The sequence below is a fragment of the Ursus arctos genome, unplaced genomic scaffold (assembly GCF_023065955.2).
Source record: "Ursus arctos isolate Adak ecotype North America unplaced genomic scaffold, UrsArc2.0 scaffold_12, whole genome shotgun sequence".
Classification (NCBI taxonomy): domain Eukaryota; kingdom Metazoa; phylum Chordata; class Mammalia; order Carnivora; family Ursidae; genus Ursus; species Ursus arctos.
The window spans coordinates 11,420,270-11,442,933 of NW_026622786.1; the positions used below are offsets into that span (position 1 = coordinate 11,420,270).

The 22,664-nt window shown below is 35.5% G+C and overlaps 1 protein-coding gene and 1 pseudogene across 1 annotated transcript in view; one reads left to right on the forward strand and one right to left on the reverse strand.

Annotated features, from left to right (window-relative positions):
• Nucleotides 1-22,664, reverse strand: part of SYCP1 (synaptonemal complex protein 1) — a 119,536-nt gene that overhangs the window by 88,668 nt on the left and 8,204 nt on the right. The window contains exons 7-11 of the mRNA XM_026483681.2: nucleotides 18,624-18,697; nucleotides 8,957-9,015; nucleotides 7,588-7,657; nucleotides 6,507-6,580; nucleotides 2,347-2,455 (exon numbers count right to left, since the gene is read on the reverse strand). Coding sequence (XP_026339466.1) covers nucleotides 2,347-2,455; nucleotides 6,507-6,580; nucleotides 7,588-7,657; nucleotides 8,957-9,015; nucleotides 18,624-18,697 — 386 coding nt within the window. The remainder of the gene's footprint in view (nucleotides 1-2,346; nucleotides 2,456-6,506; nucleotides 6,581-7,587; nucleotides 7,658-8,956; nucleotides 9,016-18,623; nucleotides 18,698-22,664) is intronic.
• On the forward strand, nucleotides 2,929-4,113 carry LOC113244391 (dnaJ homolog subfamily A member 1-like; annotated as a pseudogene).

A 22,664-nucleotide genomic window follows, 5' to 3' on the forward strand; every position in this document is an offset into this window, starting at 1 on the left:
ACATTTTTCCAAAAAAGACCTACAGATGACCGACAGACACATGAAAAGATGCTCAACAACACTAATCATCAGGGAAATGTAAATCAAACCACAATAAGGTATCACTTCACACCTGTCAGAGAATGGCTAGAATCAAAAACACAACAAATAACAAGTGTTGGCAAGGATGCAGAGAAAAGGGAACCCTCGTGCACTGCTGCTGAGAATGTAAATTGGTGCAACCGCTATGGAAAACAGTATAAATATTCCAACAAAAATTAAAGATAGCATTACCATAAAATCCAGCAATTCCACTTCTGGATATATACCCGAAGAAAACAAAAACACTAATTCAAAAAGATATATGCACCCCAATGTTTATTGCGACATTGTTTACAACAGCCAAGATACGGAATTATCTAAGTGACCATCAGTAGATGAATGGATAAAGAGGACGTATTACTCAGCCATATAAACAAGAACGAGATCTTGCCATGTGTGACAACATGGATGGACCTAGAGGGTATTACGCTGAATGAAATAAAGTCAGACAAAGAAAGACAAATACCATATGATTTCACATATATGTGGAATCCAAAAAGCAAAACAAACAAAATAACAGACTGTTAAATACAGATAACAAACTCAATGGTTGCCAGAGTGGAGGTGGGTGAAGGGAGGTGAGTGCAATAAATAAAGGGGATTAAGAAGTACAAACTTCCAATTATAAAATAAGTAAGTCATGGAGATGAAAAGAATAGCATAGAAAATATAGTCATATTGTAGTAACTGTTTGGTGACTATACTTATGGTGAGCACTGAGTAATGTATAGAATTATTGAATCATTATATTGTATATCTAAAATATAATACTGTATGTTAATTATACTTTAATAAAAAATAAAAATAGAAACATACAGTTTTTACAGAAAGACAGAATTTAACCAGAGCATTGGAATTTGAAAAAATAATAAAATGGCTATTTTAAAAGGAAAAAAATATGATAAATCCAAAGTTAAGAATTTCGTAGATGGGTTTAAAAGCAAATTAGACACAGTGGAAGGCAGGATTAGGAAACAGGTCGATAGATCTCCAAAATGAAACAGAGAAATAAATAAATAAAAGATACACATGGGACACACAAAAAAATAACTTCAATGAATACATTTCAGTGCTTATGAGTCTGCAGAATCACACAGAATTACTTATTGCCAGTAAATTATTTCCAGTTTTATATGATAAGATTAAATATACATTCATCCTAACAACTATCTGACTACTTTGTACATAGCACTGAGTTACACAGATATTTAATGAGACACAGTCCCTGCCTGCAAGACACCCATAATCATAGATTACTAATGGTTAAGCCATTCTTAAGGATAAGGAGCTTACTGGAATTCAGGCAAAATATTGGGGGGGCGGGTAAGAGGCTCCTTTTGGGCAGAGGAAGTAGCCAAAAGTATGATGGTGACATAGGAGAATGTAAAACATAGGGGAAGTTAACTTCATGATATCTAGAGTATAGGATATAGTAATGATAGTAAGATAAAATGAGCAGGCACAGTTTCACAGGAACTAGATAATTATTTGCCATGTGAAAAACAGAATGTTTTTAAGAGAAAAGTGACAAATATCACAAAATCCATATGATGTTCTGAAAGGTGCACAGTGTTTCACAAGTGTATTATGCCTTACAAGTGCCTTAAACAAGTTTGAAAAATATTCAATATGATAGTCTAAACATAACATAATATTCAAGATTCTTCATAATCTGATCCAATCATTCTTTGTTCCAGTCTCATCCACCGAGTTCCCTAACAAAGACACACCAATCAGAGTTTCAAAAATACCCTAACTTTGACAGTTCCAGGACTTGCACAAGGTATTTCTTCTGCCTACATTCGCCCTTCCAATTCACTGTCTAGTAAAACTTTAATCATCAAAGGTTTAGTTCAACAAGCTATTTTCCCTAATGCCTTTCCAAATGTCTTGCTCCAGGAATATTCCCTCTATAGTGTTCCCAGTGTATTCAGTCATTCATGAAATACTTATTGAGTGTCCTGTGTGCCAGGCACCATTCTAGGCACTTGGAATGCATCAATAAACAAAAGAAAAAAGATCCCTGTTTTCTTGGAGCATTTTGTTGAAACTCTGAAGGAGGGGAGAGTATGGAGAAGTAAAAAGAAGAGCACATGTACAATGAAAAAGCTCCCTAAATGACTCTCCTCCTCCAACTGATCCAAACCAGGTTGGGAATTACAGCACTGGAAAGCATTACAACAAAATTATAATGAAAGCGAAAATTTAAAATATAATAAGAGTAATACATAATACATGGTTATATTTTATTATGTAAATTCTTACTTGTCTTTTCCTCTAATTGATTAATTTTATCTCCGGATTCCTCTAGCAGAAATATTAAATCTTTCATTTTATTTTCCTTCTCAGTATTTTGGAGCAATAGCAGTGATACCTAAAATGAAATATTTAAGTAATACATTAGAGATATGAAAAATTACATATGACACCTTAGCATTTACCACCACCTATGATTATTTTATGTACTTGTTTATATGCTTTTCAGCTGGTTGTGCCAGCTGGTTGTGCCAGGGCATCTAGTACATGCTTGCACAATGTTCATTCATTTAATAAATGTTTAAACTAATATGATCTACCCAGTATTATAATGTTCATTTTAAGTTAGAACTTAGAAGATATATAATAAAATCTATTGTTTCATTTATTCCATAAACATTATGGAGCACCTACTCTGTTTCACAAACCATAATAAGCATTGAGTACCTGGAGATGAGGGAACTTAAACTCAGAGCTTAGGGAACTTTCCAGAAAACTAGGTGAGAAGCAGTGGCTGCCTGAGCTGCGCCCAGCAATGCGCTCCTTCCCTCCCCCTGACACTGACCTCAACACACTCACTGGCTGTAGAAAATGGTAAAAGAAACCACTTACTATGATGCTTTGGGGGTCAAACCCAATGCCACCCAAGAAGAACTGTAAAAGACTTACAGAAAACTGGCCTTGAAGTACCACTCTGATAAGAATCTAAATGAAGGAGAAAAGTTTAAACAGATTTCTCAAGCTTATGAAGTGCTCTCTGATGCAAAGAAAAGGGAATTATATGACAAAGGAGGAGAACACACAATTAAAGAAGGTGGAGCTGGTGGTGGTTTTGGCTCCCCCACAGACATCTTTGATATGTTTTTTAGAGGAGGAGGAAGGATGCGGAGAGAAAGAAGAGGTAAAAATATTGTGCATCAGCTCTCAGTAATCTTAGAAGATTTATATAATGGTGCAATAAGAAAACTAGCTCTGCAAAAGAATGTGATTTGCAACAAATGTAAAGGCTGAGGTGGTAAGAAAAGAGCAGAATGTTGTCCCAGTTGTGGAGGTACTGGAAAGCAAATAAGAATTCATCACATAGGACCTGGAATGGTTCAGCAAATTCAATCTGTGTGCATGGAGTCCCAGGGCCAGGGGGAACAGATCAGTCCTAAAGATAGATGTGAAAAGTTGCAATGGAAGAAAGATAGTTCGAGAGAAGATTCTAGAACTTCATATTGACAAAGGTATGAAAGATGGCCAGAAGATAACATTCCATGGGTGAAGGAGACCAAGAACCAGGACTGGAAACAGGAGGTATATTACCATTGTTCTAGGTCGGAAGGGCCATGCTGCTTTTATTCAGCGAAGAGAAGACCTTTTCATGTGTATGGACATATAGCTGGTTGAAGCACTGCGCAGCTTTCAATAGCCGATATCCATTTTTGATAACCGAACCATCATCATCACTGCTCTTCCAGGTCAGACTGTCAAGCATGGAGATGTCAGTGTGCTAAATGAAGGCATGCCCATTTATCATAGACCATATGAGAAGGGTTGCCTAATCATCAAATTTAAGGTAAACTTTCCTGAGAATGGCTTTCTCTCTCCTGATAAACTCTCTTTGCTGGAAAAACTCCCACCCAAGAGGAAGTAGAAGAGACTGATGAAACGGACCAGGTAGAACTGGTGAACTTTGATCCAAATCAGGAAAGACCGTACCATTACAATGGGGACGCATGTGAGGATGATGAACATCACCACAGGGATGGTGTTCAATGTCAGACCTCTTAATGGGGCCAGTGGATAACACTGCTGCCATTTTTATATGCGGTAGTGAATGAGTAAAGGACTATAATCATAGCTATTTGCTATTGTTTTTGTTTTAATATTCAACTACAGTGTTTTAAAAGTTAAACGAAGAATAAACTCAAATATAAAAACTCTGACTTTGCCCTGTATATGATGACTTCAGTGTGCAAGATAAGTTTAAAATTGTAAAAACTACTATTAAATGTTTTCGCTAGCTTTTGTTAGGCCATACCTTGTAACAGATTTCAGCTCTCTGTATATGAAATAGCTCAAATCGAAATGTTAGGTGTGTGTATTGACTTCAGTATATGACCCTTAATTAAGTTATGAAGTTAAAATTTGTATTTAAAAGGCAATCAGACAAAGAACTTAATTTGTAGAGAAGTGTTGGTCTGTAGTTAAGTGGGATTCAACATGATGCCTCTGCATTTATTCTATTGTCTCAACTGTTACTTGAAGACAGCTTGCACTTGTAGAACTGCATTTCCTTCTGCTGTACCATCTTTTTTTTTTTTTTAATACACGTATCAGTCCTGGTTACACTTTTTTCCTCCTCTTTGGAGCATGAAAAGCTCCAGAGTAGTGACTTCGGGAGCAGGATAACTTAGAGCGAAGAGATATTTATGTGGAGAAGTTAATTTGCATGTATGAGATAGGAAGGTGTTTTTTAAGGTATGTTACAGGCGTACTTTAAACCATTTAACTTATGTCCTGAAGTAACCGTAATTTAATGTTGTAGTATAGCAAATTATGATGAACAGTTTTAATTTTATGTTTAAGTCATGTTCGCAAGCTTTAATCTGGATATCAGAATTAAGCAATTCTTGAAATGTATGAATGTCTCCTTAATATACTGACTACAAAACATAAAAAAAACCTTAGAGCCTAGACCAGGAGACAAACAACTATACTTGAATATTTTTAGTAATCGGACAAAAATATTATATGAATCAGGAAAAAAAACACCTAACTCCGTCTTGGGATGTAATCAAAAATTAATCATTCTCAGAGTACTGAACTGAATCTTGATAGACAAGTAGAAATTAATCAGGCAAACAGAAAAATGAACATTCTAACTCGTACAAGAACACAAAGGATCAAGAGATCATGCTGCATTTAGAGAAGTGAAAATATTCAGATGACTAGAATATAGAATCCGTGTGAAGAAAAAGGTAAGGTAAACTTAAAGACAAGCTGAAGACCTGCATATTCAAGATGGCAGAAAGACCTCACTGCCCTATTTTCATCAGCCCAGGGACCCAGAACTCAACAAGGTTTTTATTTTTAGCACTTCCCTCTGTTTTTGTGTTCTTTATAATATGCACAATTTTAACTTTTAAAAAGGCCTTCTTCTTTGGGCACCTGGGTGACTCAGTCGTTAAGCGCCTGCCTTTGGCTCAGGTCATGATCCCAAAGTACTGGGTTTGATCCCCACATCAGGCTCCCTGCTCAGCGGGAAGCCTGCTTCTCCCTCTCCTCCTCCCCCCTGCTTGTGTTCCCTCTCTCGCTGTCTCTCTCTGTGTCAAATAAATAAATAAAATCTTTTTAAAAATAAATAAATAAAATTAAAAGGCCTTCTTCTTTCAGAAATCTAGTTTAAAATTTCAACTAAGGAAAACTGTTAACTCTTTCAAAAGATCCAAGCATAACATATAAATTTAACCAGAACTTAAAACTCTAAGTATCTTCTCTGTACTTTCAATTCACTTTTTAAGTAGACACACTCGTTATCTATCATTACAAAGTATCTTGTGGCAAATCGCAGAAGAAAAACTCCGAAAAAATAGGGGGGAAATAGAAGAGGATTCCTTTCTAGAAATCATTTTCCATTTGGGAAGCATTCGACTTGAAACTGATAAAGTTGCCATAGTAATAACCTGAAATTAACATTCTTGTGAATATCAAAGAACATAGACTCATTATTTTCATGTTTTCCACTATATGACAATAGAAAGAAGCAAAAAAATAGTTTAGTTCCCCATCCTTGGTGTCATGAATAGTAACAGCATTTCAAAATAAACTGCAAAATGTGGATTAAGTGGTCAATGATCATCATCTTTACATTTTATAAGGTTTTTATCTGAACAAAATTTCTTAAAAAATATTTTTGCAACAATGTCTTATTACCCACTAATATAAATATTGTAGAAAATTCATCGATTTTTTTTAAAGGGCTGGCATTCAGTGCATGCATGTTTAAATCAATGAAAATTAATTCTGCTAGATCAAAAGGCTAAATATTTGGATATGTAGAATATTAAAATTCTCTTATAGAAATTTATCATGCAGTCAGCAGACACAGCTCTCTTTTGACATTTTAAGTATTTTATGAATTAGCAAGTACAAAAAATACAGAGTTGATTTTTAAAAAATACCTGCTTTTCCTTGTCATTTACTTCCTTCTTGTATTCCTCTTCAAGGTGCTGGATTTTTTCACAGTCTTCCTTTACTTTAAAAATAAAGCAAATATACTTTAATATCTTAACATAATTATATAACAACAAAATGTAAACCTTCTGATATTTTATTTCACCTCCTTATTTATCTAGATACTAAACCTCAAACGTTTCTAACAAGCCTAACTATTTTCTTGCTACTAACTTTGTTTAGTAAAATAGTAAATTTAAAAAATACCAAAGTATAACAATAAAATTCTATAATTTTTACAACAGTATATATGTAAGAGCTTATTCTTTATTTTTTATTAGTGTGTTAAACACTAATCTGAAATAACAGATTTTAAATATATATACAGTTGACCCTTGAACATCATTAGGGGTGCTAACCCCTACACAGTTGAAAATTCATGTATAACTTCTGACTCCCCAAAAACTAAACTAATAGCCTACTGTTAACCAGAAGACTTACCTGTAACATAAAGTTGTTTAACACACATTTTGAATGTCATATGTATTATAAGCTGTATTCTTACAAAAAACTAAGTTTAAAAAAAGAAAGTATTAAGAAAATCATAAGGAAAATACATTTACAGTACTGTGCTGTATTTATTGAAAAAACATCCAAATATAAGCAGACCTGCACTGTTCAAACTCATGTCATTCAACTGTCAACTTGTTATTTTAACATGAAACTTTACCAAAAAAATGTAAAAATAAGACCAAATCACACTTCTAAAAATATCAAGTACAAATCACAGTAAGTTTGATCTCAGGGAAAATGCAGCTTTGAAGCCAAAAAGGTATTTTTAACATATACCAATTCCCTTCCACATCCCACAAGATTTTGAGGGGCTTACAAAACCACAGAGAATACAAAATTTAAAAGAGTTGGGGCATCAAACTGAAGCTGCGAAAACAGGACAAGAATCTAATAAAAATACAAACATCAGTAACTCTACTGATATGAATTATCACTAGATATTTATATGAAATATGATATAAATATCATGTGATATTTATATGAAATATTAATATGAAAATTAAATAGGATCCATACATTTAAAATGCATTTCCAATCTGGAATTCTCAGCTTGCACACGAAGTTCCTCAAAAGCTATTATCATTTTCTGAAACATAAAGTTTAACTTTTAAGAATCATACTTACATTTTCTGAATAGGTTCTTCCAACTATGAAAATATTAATAAATTTGTCTCATGATCATTAGATTTAAAACCACTTGACTTTGAATAATGAAATCCCTATAACTTGTAATAAATAATTTACTAAAAACCCATTACGAGTATCTATTATACTGGCTTCCCAGATGCTTAAGGGCACTGAGACATGTTATGTAATACCAAAGAGCGGCAAAGTGATTGTTGGTACTCTAGTCATTAACTTAATAGCTCATATCAAAATCTATGATCTTATTTTATTTTTTTGCTTATTTAATTTCTGTCTTCCCCCACTAAATGTAATCTCTCTGAGGTCCCTCCCCAGTAGAGTCCAAATTACACTTCCATCATCTGGCAGCATGAGTTCATTCAGGATTCAACAAATCTTGATTTGCAAAATTGCATGAACTCATTTATTTGTTCAAATAAATAGTTAGTGCTTATCAATTATGTGCCAACCACTGTTCTAGGCACTTGAGATATAAGACAAAGTCCTTACCCTACTGGAACTAACTTATATTCCAGTGTAAGAAAGAATATTTACACATACACATGTATATCAAATAAATGTCATGCAGTTTTAAGTGCTCTTCAGAGAAGTTAAATGAGGTGAGGAGAGAGAAAATAATTGAATGGAAAGGTATTTTAGGTAAAGTAGTAAGGGGGATTTAAAAAGAAAAAAGGAGAATGAAGCTTATGAATTTGCATAAAATCTTGGACACAAAAGTGCTAGACAGAACAAAGTCAAAGAACCAAGATCAGAATAGCTTAGCAAGTTTCAGACACATAAAAAAAGAACAACTATAGCAGAGGAGCAAAATGGAAAACAAAGGGGATGGGATAAGAAATGTAAGCAGGAACCAGACACAGATTAATAGCATTTTGTATGTTTTTCAAATTAATGGGTATGTGTCATAATATGCTAGTATCTGACACAGAGTTAATATTTGATGAATTAAATGTTGTCACTAATACATAAAATTCAAAAGCTACTAAATAACAAAACATTAACACTCCTAGTATAGAATATTAAGAATTTTATTGGATATAAACAGAGGTCAACAAATAATAATCCCTTTATCAAGAAGAGTGATCACTCTGCTTTGCTTAGAAATGCCTCTTAAACACAACTGATGGATTGTTGAACACTTACATCTGAAACTATGATGTACTGTATGTTGACTAGTTGAATTTTAATTAAAAAGAAAGAAATGCCTGCTTAAAATATTTAACTTTTTACCAACACTTACCTCAATGTTATTATTTAGATCCACATATACTTGCCTAGTTTCTTCTCGTTCATATTCATCTAATAATATAAAATATTTCAGAATTAAATTTTAAAATGATTATAATGCCAACAAAGTAATACTCAAAATGCCTCAGGAAAACATAAAAATATTTAAAATTCTGTGTTAGTGTATTGGTATATCCTGAGTCTCTTTTTTTTTTTTTTTTAAGATTTTATTTATTTATTTGACAGAGAGAGACAGCCAGCGAGAGAGGGAACACAAGCAGGGGGAGTGGGAGAGGAAGAAGCAGGCTCCCAGCGGAGCAGGGAGCCCAATGCGGGGCTCGATCCCAGGACCCTGGGATCAGGCCCTGAGCCAAAGGCAGATGCTTAACGACTGAGCCACCCAGGCGCCCCTATCCTGAGTCTCTTAAAGTAGCATCAAATGTATGGAATTGTTGGAAGTACCGTGCTGTACATCTGAAACTAACATAACATTATATGTCAACTATACTTCAACAATAAATTTTTAAAATAAGCTACTTCATAGTAGTTTCACAGTAAGACACAGTGAGCCATGATTGTACTTCAACCTCAAAAGCTCTAATATTTTTTTTTACAGAATTACTACCCATGAATGTATTCTAACTTCGCATAATATATTTACAGTTTTAGCCTTTACAATGAGTAGGGATTTAACAATTATCCTATCAAGTATTTTTTTCTTTGTATATTTACGATTCATAGGGTACACATGAAAAGCAAAGTCCACTCTTCCGATCTCTTGCTCTACCTCTGAGGAAGCAGAAAGGAAGATAAACCTCAAGACGCAAAGAACAAGGTTAAGAATAGGTGTGGCCCAGAGAGAAAACCCCTATAAATCCTCTACAACATTTTTATTTTTCAGGTTTTTAACCTGAGCAATGATTCCCTCTAGCTATAATCTATACAGTAGATTCCCTCTATTCTATGCTAGAATTAAGGTACAAGACAATAATAGACAATGTGGTTGTTCCTTTATCACTCCCCTAAAAGAGGCCAGCATCACATAATGCAAGTTAAATTTACTTTTTTTTTTTTTTTAAGTAGACTCTTCGCCCAACACAGAGCCCAAGAGATCAAGAACCGAGCTGAAATCAAGACTTTGGATGCTTAGCCAACTGAGCCACCCAGGCACCCCAAAGCACATTAAATTTAAAGAGGATATCAGTCCTACATTCTCAATAACAAGCTGTAAAAAAGAACACAGACTGTCAATGAGAAGCCAAATAACCAAAAAGAAGGTATATGAACTAACTTCAGAAGAATACAAGTATCTAAACGTTTCAAAAATAATGGTGAGCACACTGAACTTACAGCATATGAAACAGGAACTGAATCATTTTTATCTGAGTATTAAAGGGCTGGAAAATCTAAGGAAATAAAGGCAGAACATATCAGCATCTGAACAGAAAGACAGTTCATACTACTCCTTCTATTCGGTTTCATTCATTACCTAACACTTTGCAACACATCTTCTCTATTCCTCAGAAACTATTTGTGCCAAAGAACAGCATTCTATTGCCAACATCTCCAATCTTCCCATTACCAATAGCATCAGTACTTTCAAAATACCCTCTAGCCATTCTTCTAATAGGAAGGTCCTAGAAATTGAGTAAATTAAGTAAAACTACAGAAAAGAAAATAAATGGGTATAGATGTACTTTACAGTTGTCAGATGCAAGGTCCTACAGGTAGCACAAAGGGACTCTGGTAGCTGAGTGTTCCGATGTGGTGATGTGCAGTATTGTAAAAATATAAGCATACATTTTTCGTTTTTCTTCCTGTTATTTATCTATCATTGACCTATCTATCTACCTATCTCCCCACCCCCTACCTCACTACATTGTCCCTACTGCCTTCCCTCCCTCTCCCCTCTCCCCTCCTCCCTCCCTCTCTTCCTCTCTCCCTCCCTCCCTCTCACTTATTTTGCCCCAGTCCAGGCAACTAGATCTTTAAGCACTTGCTGCCTTAAAGAAGAGATGATTCGACCAAAAGCAAAGAAAAAAAATCTTTGGGTTTCAAAAGACCAGTGTTGGGGATTAGGGGAAGGATTCAGAACACAAACTAGATTTTTAAAATATATGAGCCAGAACAACAAAGGTTCTTAACCTCTACACCAAAGAAATATTTACTAATTTGTGGGAAGAAGCCTTTAAAAGGGGAAGCTAAGGTGCCCGGGGAGTGATGCAGTAAGTTAAGCGTCTGACTCTTGGTTTCAGCTCCAGTCACAATTTCAGGGTACTGGAACTGAGCCCCGAGTTGGCCTCTGTGCTCAGAGCAGAGTCTGCTTGAGATTCTCTCTCCCTCTGCCCCTCCCACTCATGCTCTCTCTCTCTCTCAAATAAATAAATAAATCTTTTTTAAAAATAAAAAATAAAAGGGGAAGCGAAGAGAGCTTATTAGGTTCCGGCAGATACTTAAGAAGAGGTTCTGGAGCCCTCTACCCTCACCAGAATAAGCCTCAGGGTTGAGGACCACAAAAACCCCAGATAGTTTGGGCAAACCAAGAGCAGGATAAGACTGTGCTGCTTTGTTTTTTGGGGTTTGTTTTTTGGGGGTTTTTTGATGTTTTTTTGTTTTTGTCTTCAGTAGGGCTCAGGAAGATGACAGAGCCTGAGAAGAAATGGCTGTGAAATACATCTAGACAGATAGGGCCTTAGTTTGCTTCCCTTGTCCCAATACTCTGTGCAGCCAAGCATGGTGTGATAAAGCACAGAAAACCAGCAGACTTGAATGGGCCCCAAGAACAGAAATGAGGGATGACTCAGTGGCAACCTAAGTACATCAGTTACCAAATATTAATTGAAAAAATGGAAACCTCAATGGATGGATGACTGAAAAACAAATGTCCTTCTCTACCACATGGTATTATATGGGAACCCCCAAATTTAGATACAACCCCAGAAGAAGGGGGAAAATTCCCAAATTTACTAAGATTATGTTTCTTCTATGTCAGAAGCATCAGGATTTAAGATATTAAAAGTTAAGATTTTTTTCTATTTTAAGATGTAAAAGTGCATGCTTCAGTTTGTTGACTAAAATTACTCAGAATCATGTTTTCTCCAAAATTTATCAGAAAACCAGGCAGAAGGGGCAAAGTTACGCAAGGTGAAAAATTTAGAAACTGTTCAGTGACCCGCCGTGCAACCATAAATATGAAACGAGGATTCAACCACTAAACCAGGGGAGGTAAATCAGGACTAAAGTCAGTTTATCACCTAGTTTGTTCATTTAGTCTTGATAGTTCTTGCCTTTTTCAATGATATATGGCAAGAAAACCTATATGAGACCTATGAAAAAATATTGTCAAACAAAGGAAAGGGAACAACATGAGAGATGTTAAAAGGAATAACATAGCTCTGAAAATGAATTGTATCTAGAGAATCCAGAAGAAAATTTCAGAAAACTATCCAGTATTCTCAATAGAACAAAGAAAATACAGTCAATGAAAGGGGAAGATACAGTGATAAAGAAAGAACAGGCCACAAAAGAAATGAAAGAAATGGGATAAATTAAATAGAAAAATAAATGAGGAGGAAAGAGACAATGGATTAGCTAATTAGACTACAAGGGAATTACAGCTTAGAGGAAGGACAGGACCAAACTGATACTTCAAAAGTCAAATTGGAAACATAGGAAACAAACTAAAAGAAGGGGGGAACAAATATTAAAACAGAGAAAAGAAGAACTGAGGACCAACTTACAAATAATAAGTATTGCCCAAACAAAAATCAGACAGTGGCAAAAGATATCATAAAGCTTTCCTGGGCTAAAGAAAGACTGGTATACATAGATTGAAATGGCTGTTTGGACAAAATTGTGATTATAAGGATCAAGAACACACACACAGATCTGGGTATAGATATATGGAACTGTGATTATCCCCACTGCACAGATGAGGAAAGTGTGACACAGACAATTATGTTATTTGCCAGGATCCCAAAGTTAGTACATAGTGGTACATGACTAAAACACAAGTGTACCTGATTAAACCTAGTACAGATAAATGCAAAGAATGCTATTTGGATCAAAAAACCTAAATGCACAGGCAAAGAATGAAATAAAAAAAAATTTAATGGTTTTAATTAATGGCCTATAACACATTGTGACTGTCAAATAAGCTGACCTTTGAGTTCATTAAAGTTCATTAAAGACATGTACAATTAGACAATGAATAGTCCCTTATACAGACTAAGTTACACAGTAGATTACCTTATACAGATCTGGACTCCATAACAAAGATGTTCAACAGATCAACCAAAATAACAAAAGTACTGAAGAATCTTGAAATGTCTAGGCTAAAAAAGACAAGATTCAAAAAGGACAAGAAGCCAGCTTTAAAGATCTAAAGAGATAGCACATAAAAAATGAATTAGACTTTTTCCATTTGCTCTAAGGAGAATTATAGTAAAAAGAGAGAAACCATGTACAGATTTCAGCTCAAAAAAAAAAATAAGAGCTGTCCTTAAATGACAATCTTGAGGTTAGTGAGTTTCCATCACTGAATATATTCAAACATAAAAAAGACTACCACTTGGTTAGACATGCTATAAAGGAAAGTAAGTCAATGGAAATGTAAGTAGACTACAAAAGCTTTAAAGTCCTTCCCAACACCAACTAATTTAGGTTACAAAGGCTACAAAAAAAGTCTATGAAGTACTTTAAATGGCAGTCTAAAGAATTCAGAATCATTCTATATTGTGTGCAACAGACAGCCTTAAAGGGCTTTTTTTAAAACAATCACAAAAAAAATAAACTAAAGGGTTTTTTTAAAGGTACATCTAAGAACAGATTTATTCTTTTTTAATTCATTAATTTATTGCCTACTATCTTCAAAGACACTATCTAAAATGTTGACAACCCTGAATCAAGTTATGATCCCTTGCGTGTAAGCTTGCAGTGAGATGTCTAGCATGCAGTAGGCACTCAATTTGTTGAAGGAATTCATAAATATATGGTAAAGGTATACTAAGGGTCCTAAGTGAAAGAAGAGGTGTATCTAAATCAGACTGAAAAATTAGGGAATATTTCCCGAGTGGTAATATTTATTCTGAATTTTGAAGGACAAATATGAGTAATGATGAATGAAAGAGGATCAGCCAATAAAAAAAAAATCCATGCAAAAGCTCAGAAGCATAATCTGTTTAGGAAATAACAGTTCTCCATGAGCCTGTGTGTATGGGCATGTGGGGGAACATTTGCCAAGGTGGAGGGAAGTGGCAAATACCATGCTATCCATAAAATTATGGAAAGCCACTGAAGGAATTAGACACTAACATAATTTGATCTATATTTTAGAAAAGCATCAAGGCCTCTGTTTTCTGGTAATGGCTAAGTAATTCAGACCAACCATCCTGCTGCAGACAATTAAAAATCCGGAGGATTTTTTTTTTTAACTCTTAAAAGAATCAAAGATCTGAAAAGATAATGATGAATCATCAGTCCAAGAATAGAATGAGGGTTACAATTCAAAAACACTAAGCCAACTTGCAGTGCGAGTCAAGACGAAGTAATCACACTATAGCCTTTCTCTCCCACTGCTTACAACTAAAACCTCCGAATGAAATACATAAAGCAACTACTTCAGGACTCTGAAAAGAAAGCAAAGGCAGGTAGATTAGTGAAAAAAAGTAAAATCTTGAAGAAGTGACTCATGGGAAGGTGTTTCCTGTGTAGTTTTTTTCTATCTCCCCTCCTAGCATTAGCCAAAGTATAAGGCCCCAGTAAAACTAACAGGAAACATGAGCAGCAAAAGGAAATCCTGGTTTTTGGGTTTTTTTTCTTCTCATAGCCCTGTCTGGAATGGCCCCCGTAGTGGAGTTGCAGCAGCCATGGCAGCAAGGACAGACAAAACCCCAAGAGAAACTCCGTATTTCTAGCAAAAGGACTGGGGAAATGGGCCCCTGTAAGGCTTTGAAAATAGTACTCTAACATAAATCACTGTTCACATCCCAGACCTAATCTTGAGTGGAGCATACAAGACACAGAGCCAGAGCAGCACACCAAAGACTTTGAAAACTGAACTGATATTAGAACCCAGCACACAAAAGGCAAGACAGAATTTGTGGTCTGAATCCGAGTTGACTGCTAAAAAATAAACAAACAAACAAACATTCTCCTGGATATTTTAAAAGGACCCAGAATCTCACAACATAATAATTTCAAAATCTCCAAGATATAATCCAAAACTGTTCAACATTCAAAGAACTAGGAAAATGTGACATCATTCTATGTCTCAAGCAAATAATCAAAGATAATGAGGTACACAAACCTCTAGAATCCACAGAACAGACCAGAAATAGACCCCTTTAATAAACTTTATTAAAACCTTAATAAAATAATGTTTACTTATGTTCATGGAGATAAAAAGCTGAATCGAAAAATTTCAGCAAGGAACCCTAGTGGTGAGCATAGCATTATATATAGACCTATCAAATCACTAAGGTTATACACCTGAAACTAACATAACATTGTCTGTCAATTTTTAAAAATTTCAGCAACAAACTTGGAAGTCTAAAAAGTGACACTACGGGGACACCTGGGTGGCTCAGTTGGTTAAGTGTCTGCCTTCAGAAGGCTCAGGTTCTGGGATCGAGTCCTGCACTGGGCTCCCTGCTCAGTGGGGAATCTGCTTCTCCCTCTCCCTCTGCTGCTCCCCCCACTCATGTTCACTCACGCTCTCTCTCTCTCAAACTATGTCAAATAAAATCTTTAAAAAAATAAAGATAAAATAAATAGGGAGTGACACTACAGATATTTTAAAAACCAGCTAATATTTACAGAACCAGAAAAATGCAATAACAAAAGAACAAAAACTCAACTGACGAATTCAAAAACAGACTAGAAAAAAAGAGAGAGACAGAGAAACAGACTAGAAAGAGCTAAATAGAGAATTAGTGTACTGGAAGACGGATTAGAAGACATTTTCCTGAATGGTGCAAAAGAAAAAAAGATAAAAAATACACACAAGGCAGAACTATCAAAGGTACAGCACAGTGGCCTCACTGACTTGAAAAGATTAAATAGGCTTTCATCTAAGGAGCTTTGCACTTACTATTTCCCAAAATGAGCTACATGGCTCAGTCCCTACTTATTAGGGTCACTAAAATACTTCCCCAATCACCCTATCCCAAAATACTCTCTCCTTAAGCAGTTATCATCACCATACATATATTTTACTTATGGTCTGTGTCCCTCCACTAGAATGAATACTCCTTAAGAGCAGAAATTGTTCACTGCCGTTTTCCTCAGCATTCAGAACATTTCATGACACAAAGTAGGCACTTTAAAAACTGGTGAGTGAGGGGTGCCTGGGTGGCTCACTTGGTTAAATGTCTGCCTTTGGCTCAGGTCATGGTCTTGGGGTCCTGGGATCAAGCCCCACCTCAGGCTCCCTGCTCAGTGGGGAGTCTGTTTCTCCCTCTCCTTCTGGCCCGACTTGGCCCCTCCCCTGGCTCGAGCTCACACGCACGCTCTCTCTCTCTCTCTCTCAAATAAAATCTTAGTAAAGAAATAAAAATAAAAACTGCTGGGATGCTTGAGTGGCACTGTCAGTTAAGTGTCTGCCTTTGGCTTGGGTCATAATCCCAGGGTCCTGGAATCAAGTTCCGTAACAGGTTCCCTGCTCAGCAGGGAGCTTGCTTCTTCCTCTGCCTGCTGCTCCCACTGCTTGTGCTCTCTCTCTGACAAATAAAGAAAATCTTTAGAAATAAATAAATAAAAATAAAAACTGGTGAATTAGGGGTGCCTGCGTGGCTCAGTCGGTTAAGCAAACTTTGCCTCAGGTAGTGATCTCATGGATCATAGGATCAAGCCCCACATCTGGCTCCATACTCAGCAAGGAGTCTGCTTGAGGATTCTCTCCCTCTGCACTTCTCTCTCTCTCCTGGTCTCTCGGTAAATAAATAAATCTTAAAAAAAAAAAAAAACTGGTGAATGAATAAATAAGAAAAAAATCACAATAGCAAAAGGAAAGACTCAAGGCAAGAATCTAGACGGAGTTTACATTAATAACTATTAAGATTCTTTTTTTTTTTTTTTGAGAGGAAGAGAGAGAAAGAAGGGGGGAGGGGGGAGAGAGAATCTTAAGCAGGCTCCACACCCAGCACGAAGCCCAACACAGGGCTCAATCTCACAACCCTGAGATCATGACCTGAGTCAAAATCAAGAGTCAGATGCTTAACTGACTGAGCCACCCAGGCACCCCTAAAGACTTTCTTAAGAAAAGAAAAACTATCTACATGTCACATCAAGATATGCTCATTGGGGGCTCCCAGGTGGCTCAGTCGTTAAGCATCTGCCTTCGGCTCAGGGTGTGATCCTGGTGTTCTGGGATAGAGCCCCACATCAGGCTCCTACACTGGGAGGCTGCTTCTTCCTCTCCCACTCCCCTTGCTTGTATTCCCTCTCTCACTGGCTGTCTCTCTCTCTCTGTCAAATAAATAAATAAAATCTTCGAAAAAAAAAAAAAGATATGCTCATTAGTTCATTTAAGAGATCACCTAAAAATTTTGTTAAGATTCTTCAAACCTCTCCCACCAGCTGATCTGACTTAGCATAAAACTAAACAGAGAAAAAAAACTAGCAGCCTGGTCTCCATGGCCCGGTTTACTTTCTGCAAAACAGTCAATACACGATCCCTTTTACCACTTTTTATACCTAGATGGGAAAAGCTAATATTGAAAGTTGGGTTAACAGAACGATTTAATGGAGGAGCTGGTAGTGGTGCACTACATTCTGGTATTTATAGTTCCAAAAGCAAAGTACTATATGCAGGGACCAAGAATAAAAAACCCTAGCAATAGTGCATACTGGAAATAAGAAGAATAGTTAACACTGAGCACTTTGCACTGTTCTAAGCAATTTATATTTATTAATATAATTCTCAAAACAACACTAAGAGGCACTTTATTAATCAATAAACAGTGGGTCAGAGAGATCATATAACTTATTCAAGGTCAAGCAGACAGCAACAGAAAGTCTGAATTTGAGCATAAGTTGTCTACTCTTAAGCCCAAGCTCGTAAGCAGTAAGCTGTGTGATACTAAAATTTTAGCTAAGAAAAATAGGGGCTATCCTGAAAAAGCAGGTAGACAGTATTTCCTAATAGATTCTTGGCAGAAACAAAGTAGAGATAGTGTCAAACTAATGACAAAGATAAAACTGTTATTTTCGAAAATAAGATTTTTATGTTTTTCATCAAAATGAAAAAAATTCCTACAAAATAAAAATATGCATAAAATGAAAATGTATGCTTTCATATATATATATATATATATATATATATATATATATATATATATATATATATATATATATACCATGACCTCAATAAAATCTTTTAAAAGCATGTTTCTTTCTTCAGGAGAAAACTGAGAATTCTATTTCATTAGAATACAAATGTCATGTCAAAGTATGTATCTTTTGAAATATATTACCTTTCAAAAAACTTTGAGCTTTCAAAGCTCAAAGAATGGAGAATCAAATTACTACTTATGCAAAGAAAATGTATGAGGCACATATAACTTGTTCAAATAAAAACTGGTTCCAAAAAGTGAAAAAACAATTTCTTCCCTTCTCCACCCCCACCATTACAATAATGATTGATTTTTTTTTAAATCACATAAAACAAGAAATATATTTACATTTCTTTGTCTTTTCTGCAGATCTGGCACAGGTTTCCTTGAGTAAATTACATAAATGCCTTGTAGCATTATTCCTGAAAGAAAGCAAAAAGTCTCCCTAAGTGTAATCTGATCTCAAAGCAAATTCATATGTAAAAGTTATGAAATACTGTTACAATTTTTAAAGAAATTCTTATATTTTAATATATATATATCACATTACTCATAAATGATTATATGAAAAAAATGGGTTAACTACTATTAGCAAAGATGATTTAGTAATTTCCTCCCTTTAAAAGTAAAAAGGATAGTTCCTTAACAAGTTTCTACCCCAGTAGCTGACAATAACATTTCAGTAAATAGTTCCAGATTTTGCCTAAGGGAAAAAAAAAAAAAAAAGAAAAGAGGGTTGGGCTTTTCATTTACTAATCACCCCAGAAATATTCTAACTATCTTACCCTCAAAACATTAAACAGGTAATTTTCTAACTAGCCATTCATTACATGAATAATAAGACCTCTGATCATCTCAATAGATGCAGATAAAGCAATTAATAAAATTCAATATCCATTTATGATAAAAACTCTCAACAAAGTAGGTATAAAGGGAATGTACTTCAATGTAATAAAGGCCATATATGACAAGTCTACAGCTAACCTCATACTCAACAGTAAAAAATAAAAAGCTGAAAGCTTTTGCTCTAAAATCAGGAACAAGACAAGAATGTCCACTCTCACCACTTTTATTCAACGTAGTATTGGAAGGCTTAGAGCAATTAGGCAAGAAAATAGATAAAGGTATCCAAATTGGAAAGGAAGAAATAAAACTCTCACTATTTGCAGAGGACATATTATATATAGAAAACCCTGAAGAGTCCACCAAAAAACTATTAGACTAAAACAAATTCAGTAAAGTTTGCAGGATAAAAAAAAATCAATACACAAAAATCAGTTGCATATCTGTACACTAACAATGAACCATCTGAAAGAGAAATTAAGAAAACCCCACTTACAATTGCACCAAAAAGAATAAAATACCTAGGATTAAATTTAACCAAGGAGGAAAGACCTGTACACTAAAAGCTATAAGACATTAATGAAAGAAACTAAAGACACAAATAAATGGAAAGATATTCCATGCTCATGGACTAGAAGAATATTGTTAAAATGTCCACACTACCCAAATGGGTCCTGATACCAATTTCAATGTGGGGAGGGGGGGTTCCCTACACCAACAAGCAATTCTTGGGACACCAGCTGGCTGTCCCATAATTCAATTCAATTATGATACTATCTACCTGGAGATAGCCTTAGATTCTACAGGTTAAGGGCTCAGTCCTACACAACTACACAACAGCCCCACTTGAGATACCAGTCTCAAGCCTAGGTTTTACCTGTACTTCTGTCTAACTGGCTATAAATCAAAAGTTCCCATGACTCACTCCCTAGTTTTCAGACACCAGTCACAAATTCGGATTGTTACTAGAATCTCAGACAGACTGCCTATAAATCTGAGGTTCCTTGGGTTTAATTTGCTGGAGCAGCTCACTGAACTCAAAGAAACAATTTATTTGTTAGATTACTAGTTTATTATAAAAGGACATAACTCAGGAACAGCGCCAGACAGAAGAGATGCATAGGGCAAGGCATGGGGAAAAGGTGTAGAGCTTCCATGATCTGAGCTCACCACTTTCCCCAAATCTCTTTACCAAGCTGAAAGCTATCCAAACCTTGTCCTCTTGAGTTTTTATGGAGGCTTGGTTACATAGTTATGATTGATTAAATCATTGGCCATTGATAACTGATTGAAACTCCTGACCCTCTTCCCTCCATAAGGGGGGAGGGGGTCAAAGTTCCAATCATCTGATCACATGGTTAGTTCTTTTGGCAACCAGCCCCATCCTTACATGGGATCCAAAAGTTACCTCATTAAGATAACAAGAGATACCTTTGTCACTCTCAGCACTTAGGATATTCCAAGGGTTTTAGAAGCTATGAGTCAGGAATAGTAGATGAAGATCAAATATATATATGTGAAATACATATTTGGTCATCTGAATGACCAAAAATATAGATTTTTTCATATATATATATCACATTACCCAAAACAATTTACAGATTCAATGCAATCCCAACCAAATTTTCAATTGCATTTTTCAGAAATAGAACAAACATAAATTTGTATGTAATCATCAAAGAGCCAAAGCAAACTTGAGAAAGAAGAAAAGAGCTGGAAGAATCACACTTCCTGATTTCAAACTATAGCATAAAACTATAGTAATCAAAACAGTACAGGAGGTGGATGGAAGGTTTTTTTTTTTTTCTTTTTTATTTATTCATTTATTTGAAGGGGGAGAGGGGCAGAGGGAGGAGAAAAAATCCCAAGCAGATTCCCTGTGGAGCACACAGCACAACGCAGGGTCGATCCTACAACCCCAACCAAGATTATGATCTGAGCCAAAATGAAAAGTCAGAGGCTCAACCAAATGAGCCACCCAGGCACCCTGGGAGGTTAGGTTAAATAGGTGATGGGGATTAAGGAGTGCAGTTGTTGTGATGAGCACCAGGTACTATATGGAAGTGTTGAATCATTATATTGTACACCTGAAACTATTATAGTATATGTTAACTAACTGGAATTTTTAAACTTAAAAAAAAAAAAAAAAAAGCCAGTATGGTATTAGCATAAAAACAGACATAGGAGTGCCTGGGTGGCTCAGCAGGTGAAACATCTGACTCTTGATTTTGGCTCAGGTCATGATCTCAGGGTCGTGGGACTGAGTTCTGCATCAGGCCCCATACTCAGTGCAGAGTCTGCTTGTTCCTCTCCCTCTGCTTCTCCCCCTACTCACTCACTCATTCTTCTCTAATAATAAAATCTTAAAAAAAAAAAAAAAACAGACATATAAATCAACAAAACAGAACAGAGAGCCCAAAAATAAAGCTATGCATATTTGGTCATATAAAATGAAAAACACAAGAAACAACACATGTTGGCAAGGATGTGAAGAAAGAGGAATCCTCCTACACTATGGAAATGCAAATTGGTACAGCCACTGTGGAAGACAGTATGGAAGTTGCTCAAAAAATTAAAAATAGAACTGTAATCACATTACTGGATATTTACCCAAAGAATATGAAAACACTAATTTGAAGGGATATATGCACTCCTATTGCAGCATTATATACAATAGCCAAATTATGGAAGCAGCCCAAGTGTCCATTGATAGACGAATGGATAAAGATGTGTGTATACACACACACACACACACACAAAATAGAATATTACTCAGCTATAAAAAAAGAATGAAATTTTGCCATTTGCAACAATATGGATGGATCTAGAGGGTACAATGTTAAGTGAAATAAGCCAGTCAGAGAAAGGGTGGTTTGGTTTGGTTTTCAAAGCCTATGACGGTTCTCCAGTACAGAGCTGTAGTTCCCAAAGTATGATCCTTGAACCAGCAACATCCACATCACTTGTTAAAAGCTCAAATTCTGAAGCCCTACTCCACTGAATCAGAAATTCTGGTAGGGGAGCAGAGGACAAAGTATATGCTTTAACAAGCTCTGCAGGTAATTCTGATGCTTGCTAAAATTTAAGAACCACTGGTCAAGAGAGGGACTTTTTTGCTACTGGTTTTGTCAAAATCAAAACAAGTGACCATAAATCTAATTCTTCAGTTACAATTTGGAAAACAACTTCAGTCTTTTCCTGATAATTTATAGTGAGAGGTAGAGTTCAAAAGTGCCTTTAGTAAAATGTTCCTTAAACCATAAAGACCCTTTGAATAGCACAACCTGACATAAAACCAGCCATATACTCCATATATAAGCAATCATCCAATCAAAATATATTTATTCAAGTCTACTATGTTCTTACAACGTCTCAATTTTAGAATTCTTAAAACTCTTCACTGGGTTCCAAATGGCCATCTGCAGCAATTTCCAAACTTTTTTTTTCCTTAGAACCAAAATCCTTTTTCAAAATGAAATCTTAACTGGATAAACAAAATTTTAAATTATATTTAAAAAATAAAGCTGTTCTTGTTGAAAGGAGCCA